The sequence below is a fragment of the Chlorocebus sabaeus genome, chromosome 5 (assembly GCF_047675955.1).
Source record: "Chlorocebus sabaeus isolate Y175 chromosome 5, mChlSab1.0.hap1, whole genome shotgun sequence".
In the NCBI taxonomy this organism is placed as follows: domain Eukaryota; kingdom Metazoa; phylum Chordata; class Mammalia; order Primates; family Cercopithecidae; genus Chlorocebus; species Chlorocebus sabaeus.
The window spans coordinates 85,784,644-85,808,820 of NC_132908.1; the positions used below are offsets into that span (position 1 = coordinate 85,784,644).

Below are 24,177 nucleotides of genomic sequence, written 5' to 3' on the forward strand. Positions count from 1 at the left end.
GCCTCCCGCACTCGGCCGGCTGTGCTGTGAAGCCCCCTCTTCCCTTCTCAGAGCCATCCGTCCACATGGCAGCTCCTGAGAGGGACCATGTTTTGCTGCCTGCAGGTGCCAAGCTGACTGACGGGCCATGCTGAGGAGGGGTGGCCCCAGCCCTCCTGCAAGATGCCCTTCTGTGCAGCCTGCGGGGCCACCAGGCCCACGAGACGGGCATGGCCTTCAGATGTATCTTAGCCTGGGTTCCCTAGAAACACACACGGACTCTGGGCAGAGGGTGAGTGTTTTGACGTTTTTTTTAAAAGCCAAAGTTACACACCCGTGGCTTAAAGACCCAAATGGTTTTAGCAGTTTGAGAAGAACCACAGCCGTGCCCCTTCCCCAGACTCACCAGCTGCTGCTTCTGTGCAGTCTCTGCATCCTGAGGGCCGCCAGCGCCGCCACCTCTAGACTCCTTTTTACTGCCGTGACTTGACTCCTGCAGAGGAGGCTCCTCCTCAGGCGTGGCCCGGCTCAGGCCCTACAGCATCTGCACTGTTGAGACCATGGAGTCGCCGATGAGAACTGAGCCCAGGAGACACGGAGATTTTTCCTCTTTGTTTGTTTTCCAGAGTCAGGAAAGTCTTGGTTTTCTTGGTCTCCTGGTGCCAATTCCTTGTGGGCTGGGCTGGTCTCCCCAAGGCGCCTCCTTCCCCGTCACCACCACCCCTTCCCTCCTGGCGAGTGAGGACTTCCGCTCCCAGCCTGCAGCATCCTCCTGTTCTCACTTCCGCCCCCAGCTCTGGGGACTGCTTTCCCCGGGGCTTCCTGAGGCAGGGTGTGTAGGGTCAATACTTGGAGACTCGCGTGTCTCTCCGTGTCTTCGTTCTACCCTCAGCCTTGCTTGCTGGTTTGGCTGGGTATAGGGTTCTGGGTTAGAAGTCGCTTCTGTGTCATTTTCTGGCCTTCAGATTTGCTGGTGCCCCAGCCGTGCTGAATCCTGGCACTTGGTGACTCCCACTTTTCTTTTTTTGAGACAGTCTTGCTCTGTTGCCAGGCTGGAGTGCGGTGGCGCCATCTCGGCTCACTGCAACCTCCGCCTCCCAGGTTCAAGCAATTCTCCTGCTTCAGCCTCCCAAGAGTAGTTTGGATTACAGGCACCGGTCACCATGCCTGGCTAATTTTTGTATTTTTAGTAAAAACGGGGTTTCACCATGTTGGCCAGATGGTCTCAATCTGCTGACCTCTGATCTCCCCACCTCGGCCTGCCAAAGTGCTGGAATTACAGGCGTGAGCCACCGTGCCCAGCCGTGACCACCTCTTTTTAATGTACAGGGTCTCCTCTGTCCCCAGACCCCTGAGCCCAGGTCGAGGAGTCACCAGGTGAGGACTGACCAAGGTCAGGGAGCCGCCGGGTGAGCGCTGAGCCCAGGTCGGGGAGCCGCCGGGTGAGCGCTGAGCCCAGGTCAGGGAACTGGGTCTCAGGCCATCTCTGGGACTCCCTCTGCCCTCAAGAAGCCTCTCCCACTCCTGGCCCACAGAGGAGACCTGGCTGGCACTGGGGTCCAGGTGCAGAAGCCTCCAGTGTCCGCAGCCACCTGAGCTTCCAGCACCTTCCCTCCTGCTGGGCGGTGGCCTCTGCCTGGCCGCGATGGAGGCCGCCTGCCCTGCTGCCCCTCTGAGCCTCGGTCTGTCTTCCCTGCAGCCACCTCCCCTAGCCAGGTGCCCAGGGGCAACCAACTGGTGGTGCCTTTCATGTAACTTGGTTTCCAGCTGCCTCTGCACACACACGGGGGTACCTGTTCCAGCTGCCTCTCTCTCCACACATGGGGGCACCTGTTCCAGCTGCCTCTCTCTGTATACACACGGGGCACCTGTTCCAGCTGCCTCTCTCTGCACACACACGGGGGCACCTGTTCCAGCTCCCTCTCTCTGCACACACGGGGCACCTGTTCCAGCTCCCTCTCTCTGTATACACACGGGGGCACCTGTTCCAGCTGCCTCTCTCTGTATACACACGGGGCACCTGTTCCAGCTCCCTCTCTCTACACACACAGACCACCTGTTCCAGCTGCCTCTCTCTGTATACACACGGGGCACCTGTTGCAGCTCCCTCTCTCTGCACACACAGACCACCTGTTCCAGCTGCCTCTCTCTACACACACACGGGGCACCTGTTCCAGCTGCCTCTCTCTCTACACACACACGGGGCACCTGTTCCAGCTCCCTCTCTCTACACACACATGGGGCACCTGTTCCAGCTGCCTCTCTCTACACACACACGGGGCACCTGTTCCAGCTGCCTCTCTCTCTACACACACATGGGGCACCTGTTCCAGCTGCCTCTCTCTGCACACACGGACCACCTGTTCCAGCTGCCTCTCTCTGCACACACACGGGGCACCTGTTCCAGCTGCCTCTCTCTACACACACACGGGGCACCTGTTCCAGCTGCCTCTCTCTACACACACATGGGGCACCTGTTCCAGCTGCCTCTCTCTCTGCACACACACAGGGCACCTGTTCCAGGCTTGGAGGCCAGGGACTCGGGGGCAGAGGTCTCAGGGCAGGGGCTTGGGCTTCCCTCGGCGCTTTCCTCAAGGACCAGGGGCCAAGCTTCACATTCTGTTGCTGGCATCAGTGCCATTTGGGAGCAAAAGTCCGACAGACTGGTTCTGGGCCTCTCTTCACCCTGTTTCCTGGGATCGGGCTTTGGGGGCTGGTGTCACTCCAGGTCCAGGCTCAGGAACAGAATCTGCACAGCAGAACAGGCATTGTTCTTATCTTGTGTGCTGGTCAGGACACCCCCCGGCCGGGAGTGCTTCCTCCAAGGCCCACAGACAAGGTCTCGCTGGGGGACTGGGGACTGCAGCACCTCTCTCCACCCACACTTCCAGAGAATTCAAATCTGAGTCTTGGGAGATTTATTTTCAATTACAGTGGAAGGCAGAGACATGACATAGCACCGAATTCAAAAGCAGCTCATAAATCCAGGTAATAGGAGTTTATTGATTGCTACATTGTATCTGTCAGAACAAAACTCCTTTAATGCACACATCAGGCCGAGGAGATACACAGCCCATTGGCAGCCAACTCCAATTCCAGAATCAATGCATTTTGATAAATAGGTTGTTATAAAAAGTAAAGGTTATTTAACTTGTTTGACGTGCATTTCACAATGATTGCGAGTTGCCCCGGAGCCCTCTGAACCTTCTGAATCGCCCTCGCTGCCGCAGGACCTCCTCCCGCGGTGTCTGACCCACTCTTGCTTGGCTGAGACTTTGTTTAAACCCTGGCTCCGATGCCCATGAGCCCTTGATAGCAGTGTCCCAGCCTGGAAGAACAAAACCAGCCACTCTTCCCCTTGGCAAAGGCACAGCAAGGCAGGTGAAGCGGGCGCTGGACAGTCTGGGAATGGGCAGGGAGGTGTGACCCTCGGAGCGGAGGTTGCTCTGCACTGAGAAACTCGAACAAAGCCTGACACGTTCCAAAGGGCAAGCTCAGGGCTAAGAGGGAAGCAGCGGGGCAGCCCCTTTGGGTGGCGGTGCCCAGGCCTTGCAGACAAGACACTGGCTGGGGAGGTGGACCAGGGGCACTAGGGCAGAGGGGCCATGTGTGTGCAGCAGGAGGGACCCTGAAGGGCCCCGGCCTAGAGGGGGCCTTTGCAAGGAGGATTGCCAGGAACGTCCAGGCCAAGGCAGCCGGGCAGAGGCGTCCAGGCCCAGGAGACGCACATGTGACTTGACTTGGGCTTTCTTCTGTGGGCAGTGGGAAGCCTCTCCCTACCCCCGGAAGGAGCTCCAGGCAGCAGTGAGGATGGGGATTCTGAGCTGGAGGGTGGAGCCGGCCCTGGGGTGCTGGCTGGGCTGACGGCAGCACCACCCTCTGATGCCCGGGGTGGGACGGACACATGACTGCCACCATCCACTGAGGGTCCCCGCACGCCAAGCACATGCTCTGAGCACTGAGGGTCCCTGCATGCCACACATGCGTTCTGAGCACAGAAGCACCTTTCAGAATCGTCCCCGAGACAAGTGTCCGTCACAGAGAGACAGGTCTCAGTCCTGCACTGATTGGCTCCGCCCAGGGCTGCTGGGGGAGTCTCAGACACGGCCTTTTTCCGACAGGTGTAGCTGCCACTTTCTCCAGCACAGAAGCCTGGGGCCCTGAGAATGGCACCATGCTGCACGCTGACCCTCGGGGTTCTTCCCTCCGCATGGCTCAGTGGAAACCCTGCATGCAGCACAGCGGGCAGGCTGGGGCCTGTGACGACCCTGGGGTTGGAGGCCAGGCCGGGCTTCACTGAGAAGCGGGGATCTGGGGCCTGGCGCCCAGGGAATGGACGACTCCACAAGCTGCCCCCACCAGTCCTTCCTGAGCACTGGCTTCACGAGAAGCATCTCAGGGCAGAGGCAGCCAGGCCCAGGCAGGGAGTGACCCCTGAACAAGGCCTGCAGCGAGGTCTCGGGGCCTGACTGTGCCAAACAGCCCCGAGCCAGAAAGGATGGGTAGATACTGACTGCCACCACTCCTGGGATATCTCAGCACCAGGGCTTCGACCCCTGGGGATACACACCCACGCCTGCAGACACACCCACAGAGACACCCACGCCTGCACACACACCCACATCTGCAGACACGCCCACGCCTGCAGACACGCCCACGCCTGCACACGCCCACGCCTGCACACACCCACGCCTGCATACACACTCGCAGGCACGCGCACCATGGGCCCATTCATCATGAGACAGCTTCGGGCTGGGAACTCAGGCTCTGAGGCTGCAGCCTGCTCTCCTGGACTCCTCACCCTCAGTGGCTGGTGGTGTCTGTGTTGAGCTACTCGAGAAAGAAAGAAATGGGGGAAGCTCAGTGCCCACAGGAGGGCTCCAGGAAGGAAAGTGTGGGGCAGCCCTGGCCGTTGTTCTAGGACCAGCATGGTCAGGTGCAGAGGGCAGAAGACGGGCACCAGCAGGAGGCTCCAGGCACCCAGGAAAGGCCCTGTCCTCAGCCACCAGTGGTGCCTCTCCCATCCAGAGGGGCTAGACAGTCACTGCTGGACCCCACCGTGGTAGATGTTATAAGGTGTCTGGTTCACTTGTTTTACGAATATTTGGTCTGGATTCTCTTGTGGGCCTGAGAGAAACGGCAGGACAGGGCCTGGTGGGTCTTGGTGCCTCCCCGAGAGCCTACCTGCGTGAGGGGCGCTGCGGTCCGAGGGGTGCCGTCTGGGGGCCTTTGCAGCAGCGGCAGCACAGCCAGGAGGCCCAGCACACCCTGGCATCCATCCTGAGGGAGGGTCAAAGCATCAGACCCTGTGCTTGTTGCTTAGAAAAGGCCATGTGTCCCACCATGACCAGTGGTTATCAATCACTGTGACAGAAACAGGCCCTGAGCCGGCTTACTAATGCAGGGTGTCTGCAGACCATGGGCCCAGCAGGGCTCCTGGCACCTCCAGGTCCTTGCAGGCTCTGGGCCCACTGCTGACCTGACCTGGAGGTACTGCATACAGCTGAGCGTGGGGATGGGACCCCACGTCATGGGCACAGTCCCACCTTGGGATGCGCGTCATGACCACCAGGAATGTGGGCTTACCTGGCATAGCTGCTTCCACATTGGGGTTGCCACAGGGTAGTAACCAGAGCCCCCTTTCCTCAGAAGACACCATGGTGTTTAAGGATGTCCAGTTAACCAGAGCCCCCTTTCCTCAGGGGACACCGTGGTGTTTAAGGATGGCCAGTACTGGATACGAGGCCGGACCTCAGTGGACATCATCAAGACCGGAGGCTACAAGGTCAGCGCCCTGGAGGTGGAGTGGCACCTGCTGGCCCACCCCAGCATCACAGGTGTGTGGCTGGACTTGCGCCAGGGAAGCCAGGCGAGATGGGTGCTGCCTTCCATGTTTGAGTTTTAGACGATCGCGGATGAGGTGACGCTGTCCCAGCTGCCTGCAGGAGTCCCTGTGACACTCACCTGTGCTCCCTGCCCTGGCCAGGGCATATGGGGCTAGTGGGGGTGCAGCCTGCTCGGTGTTGGAGCCACTGACCCCATGCCCACTGGAGCTCCCAGGCCTGACTGGGCGCAGCTCCCATCTGCATGATGCCTGTGCAGGGAGAGTGCAGAGAGCCAAGGGGTGGGAAGGCAGAGCCCCTGTGAGTGCCCAGCCACCAGATCCACCCTGGGGAGCCCATCCTCACTCCCTCCCCACAGGACCAGCCGGCACCAGGACGGGTGATCGGAGTGGGGCCTCTCCAAGGACAGGCTCCGGGGCTGTGGCCAGACTGCGCGGTTCCTGTGCGTCCAGGCACTCTCCGGCCTGCAAGGGTCACTGAGGCATGTTCTCAAACTGTTCTTCTGTCCGCAGATGTGGCGGTGATTGGAGTTCCGGATATGACGTGGGGCCAGCGGGTCACTGCTGTGGTGACCCTCCGAGAAGGACACTCACTGTCCCACAGGGAACTCAAAGAATGGGCCAGGTAGGGCTGGGTGGGGTGGGCAGGGGGCACTCATGGAGTCTTGGGGGCCCAGGGGTGAGGGCCACCCTAGGTCTTGGCATCGTCCATCGTAGAGGTGGAGGTGAGGGATCAAGAAAGACCAGCAGTGAGGGTCCTTAGAGACCTGAAGGCCCTGTGAAGACACACAGGGGGCAGAGATGAGGGCAGGGGGCAGGAGCCGTGCTCAGATTCAACTTGGTGGCAACATTCTGAGGGGGCAGAAACTCACATTCCTGGGACAGGGCCCTGTGAGGCCTGTGGTGGGTTCCGTCCTAGTCCCAGGAGAGATCCCGAATGAGCCAGGCCAGGCCCATGCAGGAGGTGCATGGAGCTGAGATCCAGGGTTGACACCACCTGGCTGCACGCGCTGGGCCCTTCCCCACCAGGCCACGGGCAGGCTGTCCACCTGCTGCCCCAAAGCCAGTGCTGGGCCCTAGCAGAACCGCAAGGCCCACCCATTCTCCGCGGGCACCTGCACGGCCTCTCCCTCTCCTGCCCTGGGGCTGGGTCTTCAAGGTGCCTCACACACCTCCAGTCAGTTCCATGGAGACCCCAGCACCATCCCCTCACTCATTTCACTTTCCCCTCCACACCCAGGGCAGGGCCCGTTCCTCAACAGCAGCCACCACCCAGTCCGTAAACTCACCTGTGTTTTTTGTTTTGCCTTTACCTTACCCAGAACCTTTCCCCAAGGGTTTCTCTCACCTGTCTCACACCTGGTGGTTTCTGATGCATGGGATCCACAGACCCTTCCCCTTTGCCAGCAGTGCTGGTGGTCACACCCAGGGCTGAACCTAAGCTGTGGCCTCGTCAAAGGCCATCAGGACAGAAGGGTATCCCATAGGACCGTCAGGACAGAACCAGGCTGAGCTCAGAAAGGAAGCTTTTAGTTTCACCTACAGCAAATTCTTTTCTTTTTTTTTTAATTTATAAAGAAAGGGGGTATAGTTGGCTCATGGTTCCACAGGCTGTACAGGAAGCATGGCTGGGGAGGCCTCAGGAAACTTACAGTCATGGCGGAAGGCAAAGGGGAAGCAGACACATCCTACATGGCTGGAGCAGGAAAGAACAAGTGAGGGAGGAGGGAGGGTCCACAGAGTGAGCAAAAGAGGAGTGAGGGGCCACAGAGCAAGCGAGTGGGGAGTGAGGAGCCACAGAGCGAGGGGGCAGGGAGGGGCCACAGAGCAAGCGAGTGGGGAGTGAGGGGCCACAGAGCGAGGGAGGAGGGAAGGGCCACAGACCAAGTGAGGGGGGAGTGAGGGGCCCCAGAGCAGGGTGGGGAGGTAGGGGTCACAGAGCGAGGGGAGAGGGAGGGGCCACGCACTCTCAAACACCCAGTTCTTGTGAGAACTCACTATCACGAGAACAGCAAGGGGAAAATCCACTCCTGTGATCCAGTCACCTCCCACCAGGTCCCTCTTCCAACAGTGGGGATCACAATTCAACAGGAGATTTGGGTGGGGACGCAAATCCAAACCGTATCGTTCCTCCCTGGCCCCTCCCAAATCTTATGTCCTTTTTACATTGCAAAATACAATCCTACCTTCCCAACAGTCCCCCAAGTCTTAACTCATTTCAGCATTAATTCAGAAGTCCACGGTCCAAAGTCTCATCTGAGACAAGGCAAGTTCTTTTCACCTATGAGCCTGTAAAATCAAAGACAAGTTGCTTCCCAGATGCAGTGGGAGTACAGGCATTGGGTAAATACTCCAGTGCCAAAAGAGAGACGTCAGCCAAAACAAAGGGGCTGTGAGCCCCAGGCAGGTCCAAAACCTAGCAGGCAGTCACCGAATCGTTTTTTGTTTTTTTCTTTTTTGGGTTTTTTTTTTTTTTTTGAGACGGGGTCTTGCTCTGATGCCCAGGCTAGAGTCCAGTGGCGCGATGTCAGCTTACTATAGCCTCTGCCTGCAAGCAGTTCTCCTACCTCAGCCTCCCCAAGTAGCTAGAACTATAGGCATGCACCACCACACCCAGATACTTTTTGTGTTTTTAGTAGAGATAGGGTTATCTTAAAGCCCCAAAATCTCCTCAGACCCATGTCTCACGTCCAGGCTACGCCGATGCAAGGAGGTGGCTCCCAAGGCCATGGGTATCGCCACCCCTGTGGCTCTGCAGGGTACAGCCCCCGTGCTGCTTTCATGGGCTGCTGTTGTGTGCCTACAACTTTTCTAGGTGCACCACATGGTGCAAGCTGTCGGTGGGTCATTCTGGGGTCTGGAGGACAGTGGCCCTCTTCTCACAGCTGCAGTAGCCAGGGCCCCAGTGGGGACTCTGTGTGGGGGCTCCAGCCCCATCTTTCTCTTCTTCACTGCCCTGGAGCAGTGGCCTGAGCTGTATCTGGAGCCCTTTCAGCCCCAGAGCAACAGGGATGCAGGGGCCAGTGTCCCTCAGAGCAGTGGCCCACAGAACCATTCTTCCCTCCAAGGCCTCTAGGCCTGTGATGGGAGGGGCTTCCATGAAGGTCTCTGACATGCCTGGAGATATTTTCTTCATTGTCTTGGCAATGAACATTCGGCTCCTCTTTACTTACTCACATTTCTGCAGCCACCTTGAATTCCTCCCCAGAAAATTGTTTTTTTTTTTCTACCACATGGTCAGGCTGCAAATTTTCCGAACTTTTATGCTCTGCTTCCCTTTTAAATCTAAGTTCCAGTTTTAGGTCATCTCTTTGCTCATGCTTAACAAAAGCAATCCTTGCTCCAGTTCCCAATAAGTTCCTCATCTCCATCTGAGTCTACCTCAGCCTGGACTTCATTGTCCGTATCACTATTAGCATTTTGGTCACAACAATTTAACAAGTTTCTAGGAAGTTCCAAACTTTCCCTCATCTTCCTGTCTTCTTCTGAGCTCTCCAAATCATTCCAACCTCTGCCTGTTACCCAGTTCCAAAGCTGCTTCCACATTTTCAGGTGTCTTAATAGCAATTCCCCACTTCCCAGTACCAATTTTCTGTATTAGTCCAGTCTCACATTGCTATAAATGATGCTGGATATTTCTCAGCCACTTTGCCAGCGGGGGACCTCCATGGCTGGTAATGCCCCCAACCCAGGCCTGCCACAGAGGCACCCACCCACTCAACCAACTGGGCCATGCTTGGCTTATGCACTGGCTCAGCCCACCTGTGTTATAGCTTATACCTGCATTCATTGGTTCCCAAGTTCGTGTCCCATGTCCAAGAAGAATGAGGTTACACTGACAGTTCGAAGGGTGAGGAGAGTGGAGAAGAATTTTATTGAGCAATGAAATAGCTCTCAGTGGAGAGGGGATGCAAGGGTGCTCAACCACCCAGAGTTGGGTGTGGCTGGGTCCAGGGCTTTTTTGGGCACAGAATAGGGAGGGGCAAGCTGTAGGTAGCGCTGGAAAAGGTAACCTTTGGTTGGTTAAAAAGCATTATTCAGAAAGAACCAGTCAGAAAGAGTGGGCAAACAGGAATAGAAATTCTCACTCCGGGCTGCAGGTTTCAGGCTGTGTTTGGCTTGAAGGTGGGGTTTCACCAGGGACCCACCCCTGTCTCTCTGGGCATTTGACTGCTTCCTGTTGCTGTCATAAGGAACTACCTGAGAAGGTAATTTACAAAGAAAAGAGGTTTAATTGGCTCACAGTTCCACAGGCTATAAGGAAGCATGGCTGGGGAGGCCTCAGGAAACTTACAGTCATGGCAGAAGGGGAAGGGGAGGCAGGCATGTCCCATGTGGTGGAGGAGGAGGAAGAGCTCACCTATAGCAAATTATTTAAGACCAAGCATTTGTCTCTGTTCTGTTCCTTCTCTGGACGCACCCTCCCTGCCTCCACCCTGACTTGCCTTCTCCTGAGCACTGAAGGTATTTTTGGCTCATCTGTTGTGATTCCACAGACAACAGGAACCCTTGCTTCATCAGGGCAGCATCAGGGCACCACACATGCCTGGGTTTACACAACACAGCTGGAGCACTGCTGCTCAGCAGCGGCTGCTGCTTTCATTAAACAGTTACCTTGAGAAGAAAAGATAGGTGTCGGGTGCTGAGAAAGTGCTAGAGAGTTTCAGGGTCTGAGTTTGCAGGAACTGAAGTCCTGATGCTCCTCAGCCCTTGGCTTTCCTCAGACAGGGCTGCCCTCTGCACAGGGACACCAGACCACTCGCTCCTGCTCTGTGCATGTCTCTGAAGTCAGGCTCCTCATCCAGCATCGTTTGGGCTATGACAGTGGCTGTGAGAAGACCCTGAGACAGGAAGCTGTGTGCAGGGCACTTGAGGGCCCGCTGGTGAGAAGCTGCCTGTGAGGGGCAGGACCGGGCAGGGAAGGCCGCCAGCCGTGCATTCACAGCCCAGGACTCCGTCAGTCCTGCGGGAGCCCTGGAGCCAGGCCCTTGCTCTCCAGGCCACTTGCTGTACTTGGCCCACAGCTACCTCCCCTGCAGCCCTGAGTCGTCCTTGCTGTGCCTGGCTTAGGCTGACACTGCAGTGCTTGTCCATTCACTATGAAAGAAAAAAGGACAGGAAGGGAGGCAGGAGGAAGTAAATTAGAGGATTAATTCAAACATTCCAACTGTCTAATGGGAGTTCCAAAAAGAAGATATCCAGGGAAGAAATTAACAGTCAAATTTCCCCAAACCAAAGGTCATGAGTTTTCAGATTGAAAGAAGACCCCAAGAAAGAAGAGAGAAAACAGCATTCTAAATATCAGGAAGGAAGTGAAACCTCACCTCGGGCCTGCGGTCTCTGATGGGCAGTATGGCGGCATGGAAGGCTGCTTTATCCAGTGAAGCCAGCAGTTCAGACGAAACGGATAACTTCCTTAAAATACACAAATTTCCAAGACTGACGCAAACACCAAAACAGACTGAACAGTTCTGAGTTCTCAACTTAAAACTGCAAAGCAAATACTAGGCCCAAAAGGTTTCACTGGTAAATTCTCTCAAACGTTGAAGGCAAAAAATAAAACCAGACACAACAAAATAAGTCTCTGACGAAACAGCAGAGAGGAACAATTCCTAACTCCCTTTATGGGACCAGCACTACCCTGAAATCCAAACCGGACAAGAAAACGAGAGAACAGTGTTCCCAGTGGGCAGACACACAAAATCCTTAACAAACCATTAGCCAATTAAATCCAATTAACGCACAAAAAGACAACACGTCCTGATCAAGCAGCATTTAAGCCAGGAATAGAGGGTTACTTTCATTTTCAAAAATCAGTCCATGTAATTCACCTTTTTTTTTTAGACGGACTCTCACTCTGTCACCCAGGCTGGAGTGCAGCGGCGCAATCTCCACTCACTGCAACCTTTGCCTCCTGGGTTCAAGCGATTCTCCCGCCTCAGCCTCCTGAGCAGCTGGGATTACAGGTGTGTGCCACCATGCACAGCTAACTTTTGTATTTTTAGTAGAGATGGGGTTTCGCCATGTTGGCCAGGCTGGTCTCAAACTCCTGACCTCAAGTGATCCACCCGCCTCAGCCTCCCAAAGTCCTGGGATTACAAGCGTGAGCCACTGGTAATTCACCATATTTACAGAATGAAAAAGAAAAATCATATTATTTCAATAGATACAGAAAAAGCATTTGCAAATGCCAAAGCCCTTTTATAACAAAAACTCTTCACAAACTAGGAGAAGAAGGAAAATCCCCGAACCTGATGAGGGAGCCTCTGAAAAGCCACCAGGTGACATCCTGCTCAATGGGGAGCTGCTGGGCATTTTCCTCCTGTGACCAGGAAGGGGCGTCTGCCCTCACCACTGCCAGCCACTCTCATTCAACACAGGGTTTGTCCGCTCTTAGAAGTCAAGACATCGGTTACACGTGGAGGTTGGGAGTGGCTCAGGCAGGCAGAGGGGCTTCTGGGAACCCGGCCATGTTCCCTTTCAGTCTGGGTGCTACTTAGATGGGGGCAGTTGCTTCAGTAAAACTTTAGAAATTCCTACACAGGCCAGGCGTGGTGCTCACACCTGTAATCCCAGCACTTTGGGATGCCGAGGTGGGCAGGTCACCTGAGGTCAGGAGTTGGAGAGCATCCTGCCCAACATGTTGAAACCCTGTCTCTATTAAAAAGACAAAAATTGGCCGGGCGCGGTGGCTCAAGCCTGTAATCCCAGCACTTTGGGAGGCCGAGACGGGCGGATCACGAGGTCAGGAGATCGAGACCATCCTGGCTAACACGGTGAAACCCCATCTCTACTAAAAAATACAAAAAACTAGCCGGGTGAGGTGGCGGGCGCCTGTAGTCCCAGCTACTCGGGAGGCTGAGGCAGGAGAATGGCGTAAACCCGGAGGGCGCAGCTTGCAGTGAGCTGAGATCCGGCCACTGCACTCCAGCCTGGGCGACAGAGCAAGACTCCGTCTCAAAAAAAAAAAAAAAAAAGACAAAAATTAGCCAGGCATGGTGGCGGGCGCCTGTAATCCCAGCTACTCAGGAGGCTGAGGCAGGAGAATCACTTGAACCCAGGAAGCGGAGATGCAGTGAGCCGAGATCGCACCACTGCACTCCAGCCTGGGGGACAAGAGCAAGACTCTGTCTCAAAACAAAAAAAATTCTACACATCCCTCACTACACTGTACATAGGACAGCTGGGTGTAAATTACACCTCCATTTAAATACCTATAATAGTTTTATATAACTATAAAATATGTACGTGCCAAAATAAATTTGATAGGAAAATTGGAGCCGGGCATGGTGACGCGTGTCTGTAGCACTTTGGGAGGATCCTCTGAGCCCAGGAAGTCCAGGCTTTGGTGAGCTGTGACTGCACCACTGCACTCTGGCCCAGGCAACAGTGAGATCCTGTCCCAGAAAGAAAAGAGAAAAAAAGAAAAAAGCGATTTGGAAATGTGGAGGTCGAGGTTGACAGCGACACCGAGGTCAAACCACTTGCCCCTGGGGAGGGAGGGACTGAGCTGGGCCGACTCGCACCTCCGCCCCGAGAGGCCTACAGGCAGGGGCAGGTGGGGAGGGGCCTGTGCTGAGTCTCTGGCTACGTCCGGATGGCAGGCGACGCTTTCTCCACAAAAAGCATCAAGAAACTACAACACTTGGTTTCTGGACTTTTCCGCCGGACAGTAACCTGAAACAATCGCCGTCAAGTTCGTTTCTGACATGCCTCAGTGTCAGCCTGGATGCCCTGAACCAGCCCTTCCTGCAACTGGGGTGTGGCCACTGCCTTCAGGGCATTGCTGGGTGGGTGGAGGCCACACAGCCTCCCGCCTTTTGGGGGTTAATCTCATTCCTTCCTTCCTTTCCTTCTTTCTTTAATGGTGAATGGAGGAGCACCGAGCACCACTGCAGTCTCAGCTTCCAATCCCAGTGCCTCGTCCCTGCCCACTGCCCTCGGCCCGCTCATCTGCATTGGCACCGCCCACCGAGTTCTGGCCATGAGGACAGGGGACCCTGAGTGGAGGTGTCAAGGCTTAGGGGCTGTCCCTGCTGTGGGGGGGTCTGTGAGGCCTCTTGCCATGCGGGCTTGTATCTGCAGGACTGTGGGGCATTTGCTCCCATCTCAAATACCCCATGCAGGGCAGGCTGCCCCTGCCCCACCTGCCCACCCACTCCCCAGCCCCTTCCACATGCCTCCTCTGGAAGGGGAACCGGCCACAGAACGACATGGGGTGTTCCAGCTCCAGTGCGGGGTCTTGGAATGCCTGGCCCGGTGTGGGGGTCCCTCTGCCCTACAGGCCGCTCTATGCAGGCCCGTCCTCGGGTGCCCTCGCCCAAGGCCTGCATGCACCATGACTTCTGTGGTACCAGTGATAATAGCATGCTGGGCACCTCCTGCAGTCACCACCCCTGGGCTGCTAGGGCAGAGACAGCTGAGGTTGCCCAGGACACATGCCAGGCCTCAGGATGGCCGAGGCGCCTGGCCAGGCTGCAGCGTCCAAGGGGCACCTGTCCACACTGCTGGGCACCTGAGCTACCGCTGGGCAGTGTTGGGACAACTCGCCTCAGGCTGTGCTTGTCTCTGCAGAGATGTCCTGGCCCCGTACGCCGTGCCCTCGGAGCTCGTGCTGGTGGAGGAGATCCCACGGAACCAGATGGGCAAGATTGACAAGAAGGCACTCATCAGACGCTTCCACCCCTCGTGACCCGCGCACCAGGGGCTGGGCACTCGGACTGCGGGTCTGGCAGGGAGCAGCAGACGTCTGCCCCACACCGAGCGCCGCGGGGGCCTGTCCGAGACCTGTGGCCTCCCTTAAGCCTGAATGCCCCAAATCAGGGCACGTGGAACAAAAACTGTTTGGGATGAAATCACCACGTGAGGTCCCCAGCCTTGGGCCAGTTGTTGCAGCTCAAGGAGACCATCCCTGGTGTCGCCTCTGCCTGGTCACCGCCGACCTCGCCCGTGCAGCACGATGCAGCCACGCTCTGGTGCTGCCGGCCCCACGTGCCCACGTCTGCCTGGTCACCACCGACCTCGCGGCCGGCCCCACGTGCCCACGTCTGCCTGGTCACCACCGACCTCGCGGCCGGCCCCACGTGCCCACGTCTGCCTGGTCACCACCGACCTCGCGGCCGGCCCCACGTGCCCACGTCTGCCTGGTCACCACCGACCTCGCGGCCGGCCCCACGTGCCCACGTCTGCCTGGTCACCACCGACCTCGCGGCCGGCCCCACGTGCCCACGTCTGCCTGGTCACCACCGACCTCGCGGCCGGCCCCACGTGCCCACGTCTGCCTGGTCACCACCGACCTCGCGGCCGGCCCCACGTGCCCACGTCTGCCTGGTCACCACCGACCTCGCGGCCGGCCCCACGTGCCCACGTCTGCCTGGTCACCACCGACCTCGCGGCCGGCCCTACGGGCTCAGGCACCTCCCGCCCCACAGTGCCCTGCAGTTGCCAGGCTCTCCAGGGCGGGTCCCGGAGATGTCCCCCAAAAAAGAAATAAAGACTCCACTGGAGGAAACAAGTGCCGTCCCACACTGTCTGCCCAGGCCTATGACTGCGGCAGACTCATCCGCCCGTGCCTGTGCCTCACCCGTGAGCCAGTGTCTCCCAGTCCACATAGGTCTGGGCAGCCGCCCAGAGGGCCTCCTGTGAGGAGCTGAGGGTTCATAAACCTCCCAGAACCAGCCCTGTCCCATAGGTCCTGGGCGTCTCCTGGTGCCACTCTCAGAGGAGGGCAGCTCCCGCTGTGGGGACACTTGCCACCGTGCTCACTACTGTGTGTCCATCAGCTTGTGTCACAGAAAGTGCGTGGACGGACGGCCCCGGAGCTGCTCTGCTGTGACCCTGCCTCACCCCCCATCGCAGAGACCTTCCAGGTCATCTCCACACTGGCCCCTCAGCCAGTGAACCCTCTCTCCCATCACCGTCTCTACCCAGACCCCCACCTGCCCCATGGCCCCCCATCTCATGTCTGTGGCTCGCCAGCTTTTCCCCAGATCCAGGTCCAGAACCCACAGGCGTAGCCGATGCAAAAACCTCAGGAACGTGTGTTGTCAATGTTGGGTGCACCCACATTGCATTTACTTAGCGGGGTCAATTGAGATGCACAGGGGCCACATGCAGAATCCAGAAGTTTCTGGACAATTTTCAGAAGAATAGGCTGCCTCTTCCCCACAGCCTCTGGGAAGTAACAGTCATAGCCCAGCAATGTCTGGCCTCAACTTACCCAGAACATTCTGCCCCTGGAATGCATGTCTGAAAGAGTGGCCAGAAACGAGTGTGCCGGGCAGGAGGCCAGCCCCATCTCAGGCTCACATGCCTTGGGCAGGAGGCCAGCCCCATCCTGGGTTCACATGCCTCGGGGACAGGTGGACGTGGCCTGGGGCCCTTGCCCACTTAAGCATGTTGCCCACCAAGCTTGTCTGAGGCATCCCAGACAGCGGCATCCCAGCCCTGTTTTCCAGGACGGGTGGGCACCCCAGTCCACAGCCCTGCCCCATCCGAACTCCTGCCTCACCGTGTGGCCTTGTGCATCCCCTTGGCCTGACCCTGGGAACAGTCAAAGCAAGGGGCCCTGCCCTCCCGCCTAGGCCTGGACTCAAGGGAACGGCACTCGGAGACCACAGGTCAGACGTTTGTGTCTAGGCCTTGCTAGTAGCTAAGGAAATGCCTTCTGTTGGGGAAAGGTCAAATTTAACATAGCAAGATTTTTACTTAATTCCACTAATTTTACATTTGCATCTCTCTCCTTTAATCCTGAAACTTGATTCCATAATCATTTGCTTTATCCAATAGCATATATCATATGCTTTCAAAATAATGAGGATGACTTTCTGCTGACAATACCACAAGCTACAGAAAGCCTGGAGCTCGCTGACCAGCTTGTTGACCAGAATATGGTGCTCCAAGGATGTGCGGTTGAATGCCGTGTTCTAAAGTCATGAGTGACTCTCCAGCCGGTTCCTGTGCCAGGTCGGTCGGCCTTCGTGCACACAGTCCGCCAGCATCCAGCCAGGCCCTGTTTCCCCTCCGCTCCACCAGCCGAGAACAAGCTCATCCTGGAGGGAACTCATCCACTCCTCCCTCCCCATTAAAGCCCAGTTTATTCCCCGTCTTGGTCTCTGGTGCTGACCTGACCTCTGGAGACACAGGCAGGGGGCCCTGTTTGCCAAGTCACCGTGACTGAGCCCCACAAGGATACCTAAGTTGCACATGGCTGACAGTGCCTACCCCGCACACCCTGCCCCTTGCTGGGCGGCCCACGCCACACAAGTTAGACCCAGGAGCAGGTGCCCTGGGAGCAGGGCTGCCACCCGCCGGGTCCGAAGCCGCCTCTGCGTGCCTGCTGCCTTTGACCTCCTGGGGAGGCGGGCTTGAATCTGAAAAGTCAGCCAGCTCTGACCCCAGCCAGACACGGGGGTGCTGCCAGGAGCTGCTCCCAGGCGAGTGGCCCAGCTTCTCTCAGGCACCAGGGGATGGCGGGACTCCTGGTGACCAGCTGGTCCCCAAAGCTGTGGCACTGTGCCTGCTGCTGCCAGCAAAGTCCCACATGCAGCCTGTGGTAGCTGCCACCCTGTCCTTCCTGCCCCTCCCTCATCGGGGTCAGGGTGAAACCCCTGCCACCCTCTGCCTGCCCTCCACCTGCAGCTTCCCGGGCAGGGAGACCATGGGCCCAGCTCCTGCTTCCTCCATTCGTTCCACAGATAGGGCCCAGGCCAGCAGCCCAGGCATTAGGCTGGTGGGTCCACAGAGGCGTAGACGCCCCCCGGGACAGGACAGGCCTGAGGCAGCTCAGGACTGCCAAGCCGGGCCCACGTTCCCACCTAACAGTGGCCCTTGGGGCTGCCTTCCTCCCAGGTGTCCAGGCCCAACACAGAAGGCCTGAGCCTGCTCTGCCTCAGTTTCCCTACTCTGTAAACTGAGGCTGCTGCTCTCTCTGGGCCCTTCTGGCCCTGACCAAGGAGTGGGGCTTTGTTCCCTCGGGAGTCCTGTCCATGGGGACTGGCTACACACATGCCCCACACCGCCCTCCTACCTGGACTCTGTCCCGGTGGCACCAGGGTTGGGAGCAGGAGCCTTAGGACACGTGCAGCGCCAGGCACAGCATGGAGCGAGACAGTGGGCGGCGTGGTAAGTGCTGTGGGCACCACTGACCTGGAGGAGCCATGACTCCCGGACCCTCGTGTCAAAGGTTCTGGCCTCGTTTGCTGGGAGGCTGGGAGGAGGCCCTCGTGCAGAACAGCAGCTTGGTGCCGGCCTTGGTGAGAAGGTGGTGAGTGCGCCGGCCACTGAGTTAACCCTCAGTAACGGGATGTGTGCAGACGGGCGTGGACCACAGGTATGTATGTCTCACACACACGCCTGCATGTATCATATGTATGTGTGTCTCACACATCTGCATACACCACATGTATGTCTCACACGTCTGCACATATCACATGTATGTGTCTCACACGTCTGCATACACCACGTGTATGTCTCACACGCCTGCACATATCACATGTATGTATCTCACATGTCTGCATACACCACGTGTATGTCTCACACGCCTGCACATATCACATGTATGTGTCTCACACGTCTGCATACACCACATATGTGTCTCACACGCCTGCACATATCACATGTATGTATCTCACATGTCTGCATACACCACATGTATGTCTCACACGTCTGCACATATCACATGTATGTGTCTCACACGTCTGCATACACCACGTGTATGTCTCACACGCCTGCACATATCACATGTATGTATCTCACATGTCTGCATACACCACGTGTATGTCTCACACGCCTGCACATATCACATGTATGTGTCTCACACGTCTGCATACACCACATATATGTCTCACACGCCTGCACATATCACATGTATGTATCTCACATGTCTGCATACACCACGTGTATGTCTCACACGCCTGCACATATCACATGTATGTGTCTCACACGTCTGCATACACCACGTGTATGTCTCACACACCTGCACATATCACATGTATGTATCTCACACGTCTGCATACACCACGTGTATGTCTCACACGCCTGCATATATCACATGTATGTGTCTCACACGTCTGCATACACCACATATATGTCTCACACGCCTGCACATATCACATGTATGTATCTCACATGTCTGCATACACCACGTGTATGTCTCACACGTCTGCACATATCACATGTATGTGTCTCACACGTCTGCATACACCACATGTATGTCTCACATGCCTGCATCTATCACATGTATGTATCTCACATGTCTGCATACACCACATGTATGTCTCACACGTCTGCACATATCACATGTATGTGTCTCACATGCCTGCATGTCACATGTATGTCTCACACATCTGCACATATCACATGTATGTATCTCACATGTCTGCATACACCACGTGTATGTCTCACACGCCTGCACATATCACATGTATGTATCTCACACGTCTGCATACACCACGTGTATGTCTCACACGCCTGCATATATCACATGTATGTGTCTCACACGTCTGCATACACCACATGTATGTCTCACACGCCTGCACATATCACATGTATGTATCTCACATGTCTGCATACACCACGTGTATGTCTCACACGTCTGCACATATCACATGTATGTGTCTCACACGTCTGCATACACCACATGTATGTCTCACATGCCTGCATATATCACATGTATGTGTCTCACATGTCTGCATACACCACATGTATGTCTCACACGTCTGCACATATCACATGTATGTGTCTCACATGCCTGCATGTCACATGTATGTCTCACACATCTGCACATATCACATGTATGTGTCTCACATGCCTGCATGTCACATGCATGTGTCTCACACACGCCTGCATACATACATGCACATGGACACCTATGTGCACACCAGTCCCTCCCTCCCTCCCCCGTCCTCATCTTCAGGCTCAGCCGGGCCTGTGATCACTGTCACCCGAGGCAGCTGCACTGGGACCCCGGCTCCCCTCACACTGTGTCTGATCAGGTTGGGACTCGCTCAGCTGCTCTCACCGCTAGGTCCTTGGTGCGGCTGCTCTTGGTGGCCCTTCTAGAGCCTTCCTGAGTGAGAGGACTCCCACTCCCCCCAGGCCCACAGAGCCTGCCTCCATGGGCCCTGGGAGTCGATTCTGTCCCCTCCTCCCTGGCCACAGAGCAGTCAGTGCAGCCGCTCTCCTGCCTGGAAGAGTAAAGTGGACCCTGTGTGAAAACATTGACGACGTGGAGAATGAGCAGCTCACCAAATGGATCGATATGAACAATCACACCCCACGTGCATCTCCTCAGCAGCCACAGGAGAGACCAGGTCACTGGAGGATAAACATCCGTGACTGCACCTCCTGATCCATCACCCACGACGGCCACGGCATCCCCTGCCAGCCGCCGGCACAGCCATGAGCACAGCCATGAGCACGGCTCAGGAGCATGCGGTTGTCACGGGATGGACGACCATGGATCTGCCTCTCTCTGAGCAGAAAGCCCGCAGGTCCCCACAGGCAGGTGTGGGGAAGGGGCGGGTCCCGGGTCCAACAGGCACCCCCTGAGCACCAGCCCCTCTGAGGGTGGCCGGAGGGCGCTGCCGCAGGTCCCCACACACCCAGCGCACACTGTCCCACACACTGGAGGCACCTGCCAGGTTCTGACACCCTTCAAGTGCCTTCCCAGGGTTCTCGTACCCGCTGAAGTCAGCGCACTCAGCCTGCTTTGCACATGAGCAGCTGAGGCAGGTGAGTTGAGGGCAGGGATGTGACTCACAGGCTTGGGGCCAAAGCCCAAGGTCGTCTCCTCTGGCCTGCAAGCTCAGGCTCACACGGGGAGCAGCCAGGCTGGACTGGGTGCAGTTTACGGACATAGTACGTGCAGTGGGCGTCGGCCGTGGTTCCTCTATGCAGCACTGATACTGCTGTCTGCAGATCGCACCCGGTCAGGAGGGAATGGCCCAGGCAGGTGGGCAAGGCCACGGCTCGGCCAGGTAAGGCTGGGAGGGCCCAGGATGGACGTGCATTGAGCCAGGCAGGAGATCTGGAGAAGCGGAGGGATGGGGAGGGAGCGCCATGCAGAGGCCGCTCGGTCCTCAGGAGCTGAGCCTCACCCTGGGAGTCTCAAGGAGGGTGTCCCCTGGCCTTAGCCGGCAGCCAGGGCCAGCATGTGATCTGTGGCAGCCGGTCTCGGGGTGGCCTCGTTCGCAGTCTTGCTGGATGGAGACCCCCAGCTCCTAGGGCAAGCGCAGGCGGGGCAGGGCCGTCCCGGTCAGCTGACAGGAACTGAGCTGAGAAGGCTGCAAGCCGCCGAGTCGCCCTAACAGCAGGGTGATCCTGCGGGCAGTACTGAGCCCGCCCTGCTGGGCACCCCACAGCCCCTGCAGCTCCCCAGCTGCCACTGAGGCCCGATGCCCTGTGAGGAGGCTCCCACCTGTGGGTGGCAGAATGACGGCCCCTCAGACCCCCGCCTCCTCACCCTGAGACCTGTGAGTTCACACAGCAGCGGGGACCTGCAACTGTGGACGGCCCATCAGCTCCCTCAACAGGGAGGCTGCCCTGGGTGACCCGCGAGGGCACAGGGTACCCCCATCCTGCTAAGTGGAAGAGGGAAGCCGTGGCAGAGGTGAGCGTGAGGGGGCTGGCCGGCCACTGCTGGCTTTGTGAGGGGCCCCCAGCCAAGGAAACGCCTCCGGAAGCCCAAAGGGGTGGAAAATGGATTCTCCCAGGAGCCTGCAGAAGAAACCTTGGTGTTGGTGGAATCGGATGTGAGAGGACACGCGGGCGACCTGTCTTGGGTCATGCTGGTTCCCAGTCCCCACACCAGCCTGCCTGGGCGGGAACCCTAAGAGTAAGGGAGGAGCCCACGCAGGGCTCTCCTGGAAACCGGCCCGGGTGCCTCGGTCCCTGTGTCAGTGTGGGGTCTCGGTGGCCGCCCTGCTGGCTCCAGGCACTCCCTCCGCCTTCCTGCTTCGTGGCTGGTCCTCCCTGGGCTGGGCTGAGGCACCCTCCATGCCCACCCGTCACACCCGGCAAGAGCTGGGGACAGGAAGCCAGGCCCACGGGACTTGGAGACGGAGGGGTCTCCAGGGCAGGACAGGGCAGGGCCAGTTCCCTGGGGCCATCTGCTGTGTCCAGGAGCCCGGTGCTGCCACTGGCCTTGCCCCAAGGTCCAGCTCTGCCTTTCATCCCCTCATCCCCTCAGCACCTCCCCCTACCTTCCCTCCATGGGTCCCAAGCTATGGCAAGTCCTCAAGCTGGGACAGCTGGCACCAGCTCTGCCCCCAACAGGTCACTCGGCGGCTCAGAGCCCATGTCCTCATTGGTGACACAGGAACAAGGTGCATGAGAGGGTCCCGTGGAAGGCATGTTCCAGAAGGTTCCTAGCCCAGCTCCAGGGATGGGGAGGGAGCGCCATGCAGAGGCCGCTCAGCATGAGAGGCTCAGCAGAGGGGTCCCCTCAGTCCCTGACCAGTGGGCTCCCCAGGGCCCTGTCCAAGCTGGGACGGGTGGAGCTTGGTGCCTGCAGGCCAGTGAGCGCATCCTCAGAACCCAGGGTGCTCCCAGGCTGGCCCAGGGCCTTAGGAGCACAGGGTGGGCACAGGACCCCAAGCTCTGCCAGCCAGGCCCTGACCGTCCTGGGCCGGCCGCTGCCTCCGTTCTGTGTCCACCCCTGTGTGATGCGGCCCCTCTGGTGGTGCCCATCCCAGCTTCGTTCCCCTGTGGGCCCCGCCCCATCTCCCTGGGACACGGGGGTGCGTGTGAGTCCACATCAGCAAGCGTGTGTGCAGCCGTCACATACACATAGATACACATGGGTGCACCTGCACACCCTGGCATTGCAGAGGAGGGAGACGCCACACCCTCAGTCCTCTCTGTGCCCACCCAGGCAGCGTATCGTCATTGGCTCGCAGGGCATGCCCCCCATTGACAGTCTGACCAGACACAACCATTCAGTTACTGTAGCCACGGAGTCATCAGTCTCCTTCATTACCACCTGCCAGCCCTGCCTTGCCGCACAGCGAAGCCCATTAAGACAGTGGCAACGCCAGCAGCACGTGGTGCCTTTAATGCATCAGCCGCGTGCCCATATTCCCATCCCGATGGGGAAGAGCCGCGTCTTAGCTAGAAAAAAGACGACACCCCACGCCAGCTCAATGGGCTGCCCGCTGGGCACACACACACACGCTGACGGGCGTGCACATATGCTCACAGCACACACACACAGACACGTAAATGTCCACAAACAACACAGATTTGGCCTCAGAGTCACACTCCAGGTGCGGCCGCCCTGGGCCCAGCATCCGTGACAGCCACAGCAGGATCAGAGCAGCCTCAAGGGCCGTTCGGGAGCCGGCAGAGCTGGCCCCAGGTTGAGCTTGGGGAGGTGGGCCCAGGCCCGGGACCCACGCTTTCTAATCGACGGGCGGAGTCCACGCAGCTCCTCCCAGTCTTCACGGAAGCCCACGGGTCCCCCTCCCGCTTCTGCTGTCCCCAGGATAGTGAAATCTACTAATGTGGACTAAGAACATTTTTTAAACAAAAAACATTTTAAATATTGAGGACAGAAGACAGAAGATTACGGCCAACCAACCCCATGCACTTCCCGGCCCAGGTTCATGGAGTCTGAGCCCTCTGGCCTCCTAAGCCTCTGGGCTCTGTTACCAGGTGGACGCCTTCCCCAGCCCTGATGCCTGAGTGATGTCGTGGGTTTAGGTTTCAGTGCTGGCATGTGTGGCCCACAGAGCGCAGGCTCCTCCGTGAGGACGTTTTTGGCTCATGTAGGGCTTTGCTGTCCCCTGTGTTGACTGCCTTGCTCTGGTTGTCCTCAGGTCACTCTGTGGGGTGTGCACTGACCCCAGCCATTGGACCCTCCCCTCCAAGAGCAAAGCTGCAGTCAGCTGCAAGTGCAGCCTCTTTTGCAGAGTGGAAGAATTTCTCCAGAAGATATTCCTGCGAGTGGAATCACTGGATCGTAGGCCCAGATGTCTTCCACTTCCTCGATTTTGCCTGATGCTTTCCAAGGAGGCTGTGCGCAGCGGGTGTGAGACACCCCATCTCACCAACGGGCCAACATCCCGATGGGAGATGTTGAGTTTTCACCATGGTGCTGACTGTGATGTGGAATCTTCTTATTGTAATTTGCATTTCCCTGATTACGAGTTAGGTGGAACATCTCGAATATGTTTCTGGGCCATTTGATTTTCCTGCAAGTCGCCTGTTTCAGTTCTTTGCCCATTTCCTGTTGGGCTGGTGGGTATTTTTCGTGATTATACGTTGGTTACGTGAGTGGCCTTTGGTTTCATTTGTTAAAGCATGTGCAGAATTGTTTAATTTTAATGTATTCAAATGCATTAATCTCTTCTTTCTTA

The 24,177-nt window shown here is 57.4% G+C and overlaps 1 protein-coding gene across 10 annotated transcripts in view; it reads left to right on the forward strand.

The window, feature by feature from the left end:
- Positions 1 to 24,177, forward strand: part of ACSF3 (acyl-CoA synthetase family member 3) — a 72,924-nt gene extending 48,747 nt beyond the window's left edge. For 4 of the 10 annotated variants that reach the window (XM_007994373.3, XM_007994374.3, XM_007994375.3 and 1 more), the window contains 3 exons: positions 5,682 to 5,816; positions 6,335 to 6,446; positions 14,396 to 24,177. In XM_007994373.3, coding sequence (XP_007992564.3) covers positions 5,682 to 5,816; positions 6,335 to 6,446; positions 14,396 to 14,513 — 365 coding nt within the window. In that variant the 3' untranslated portion in view covers positions 14,514 to 24,177. Of the gene's footprint in view, positions 1 to 105; positions 272 to 405; positions 4,620 to 5,681; positions 5,817 to 6,334; positions 6,447 to 14,395 lie in introns of those variants that run through there. The other 6 variants (XR_012093018.1, XR_012093017.1, XR_012093016.1 and 3 more) reach the window with 6 other exon arrangements.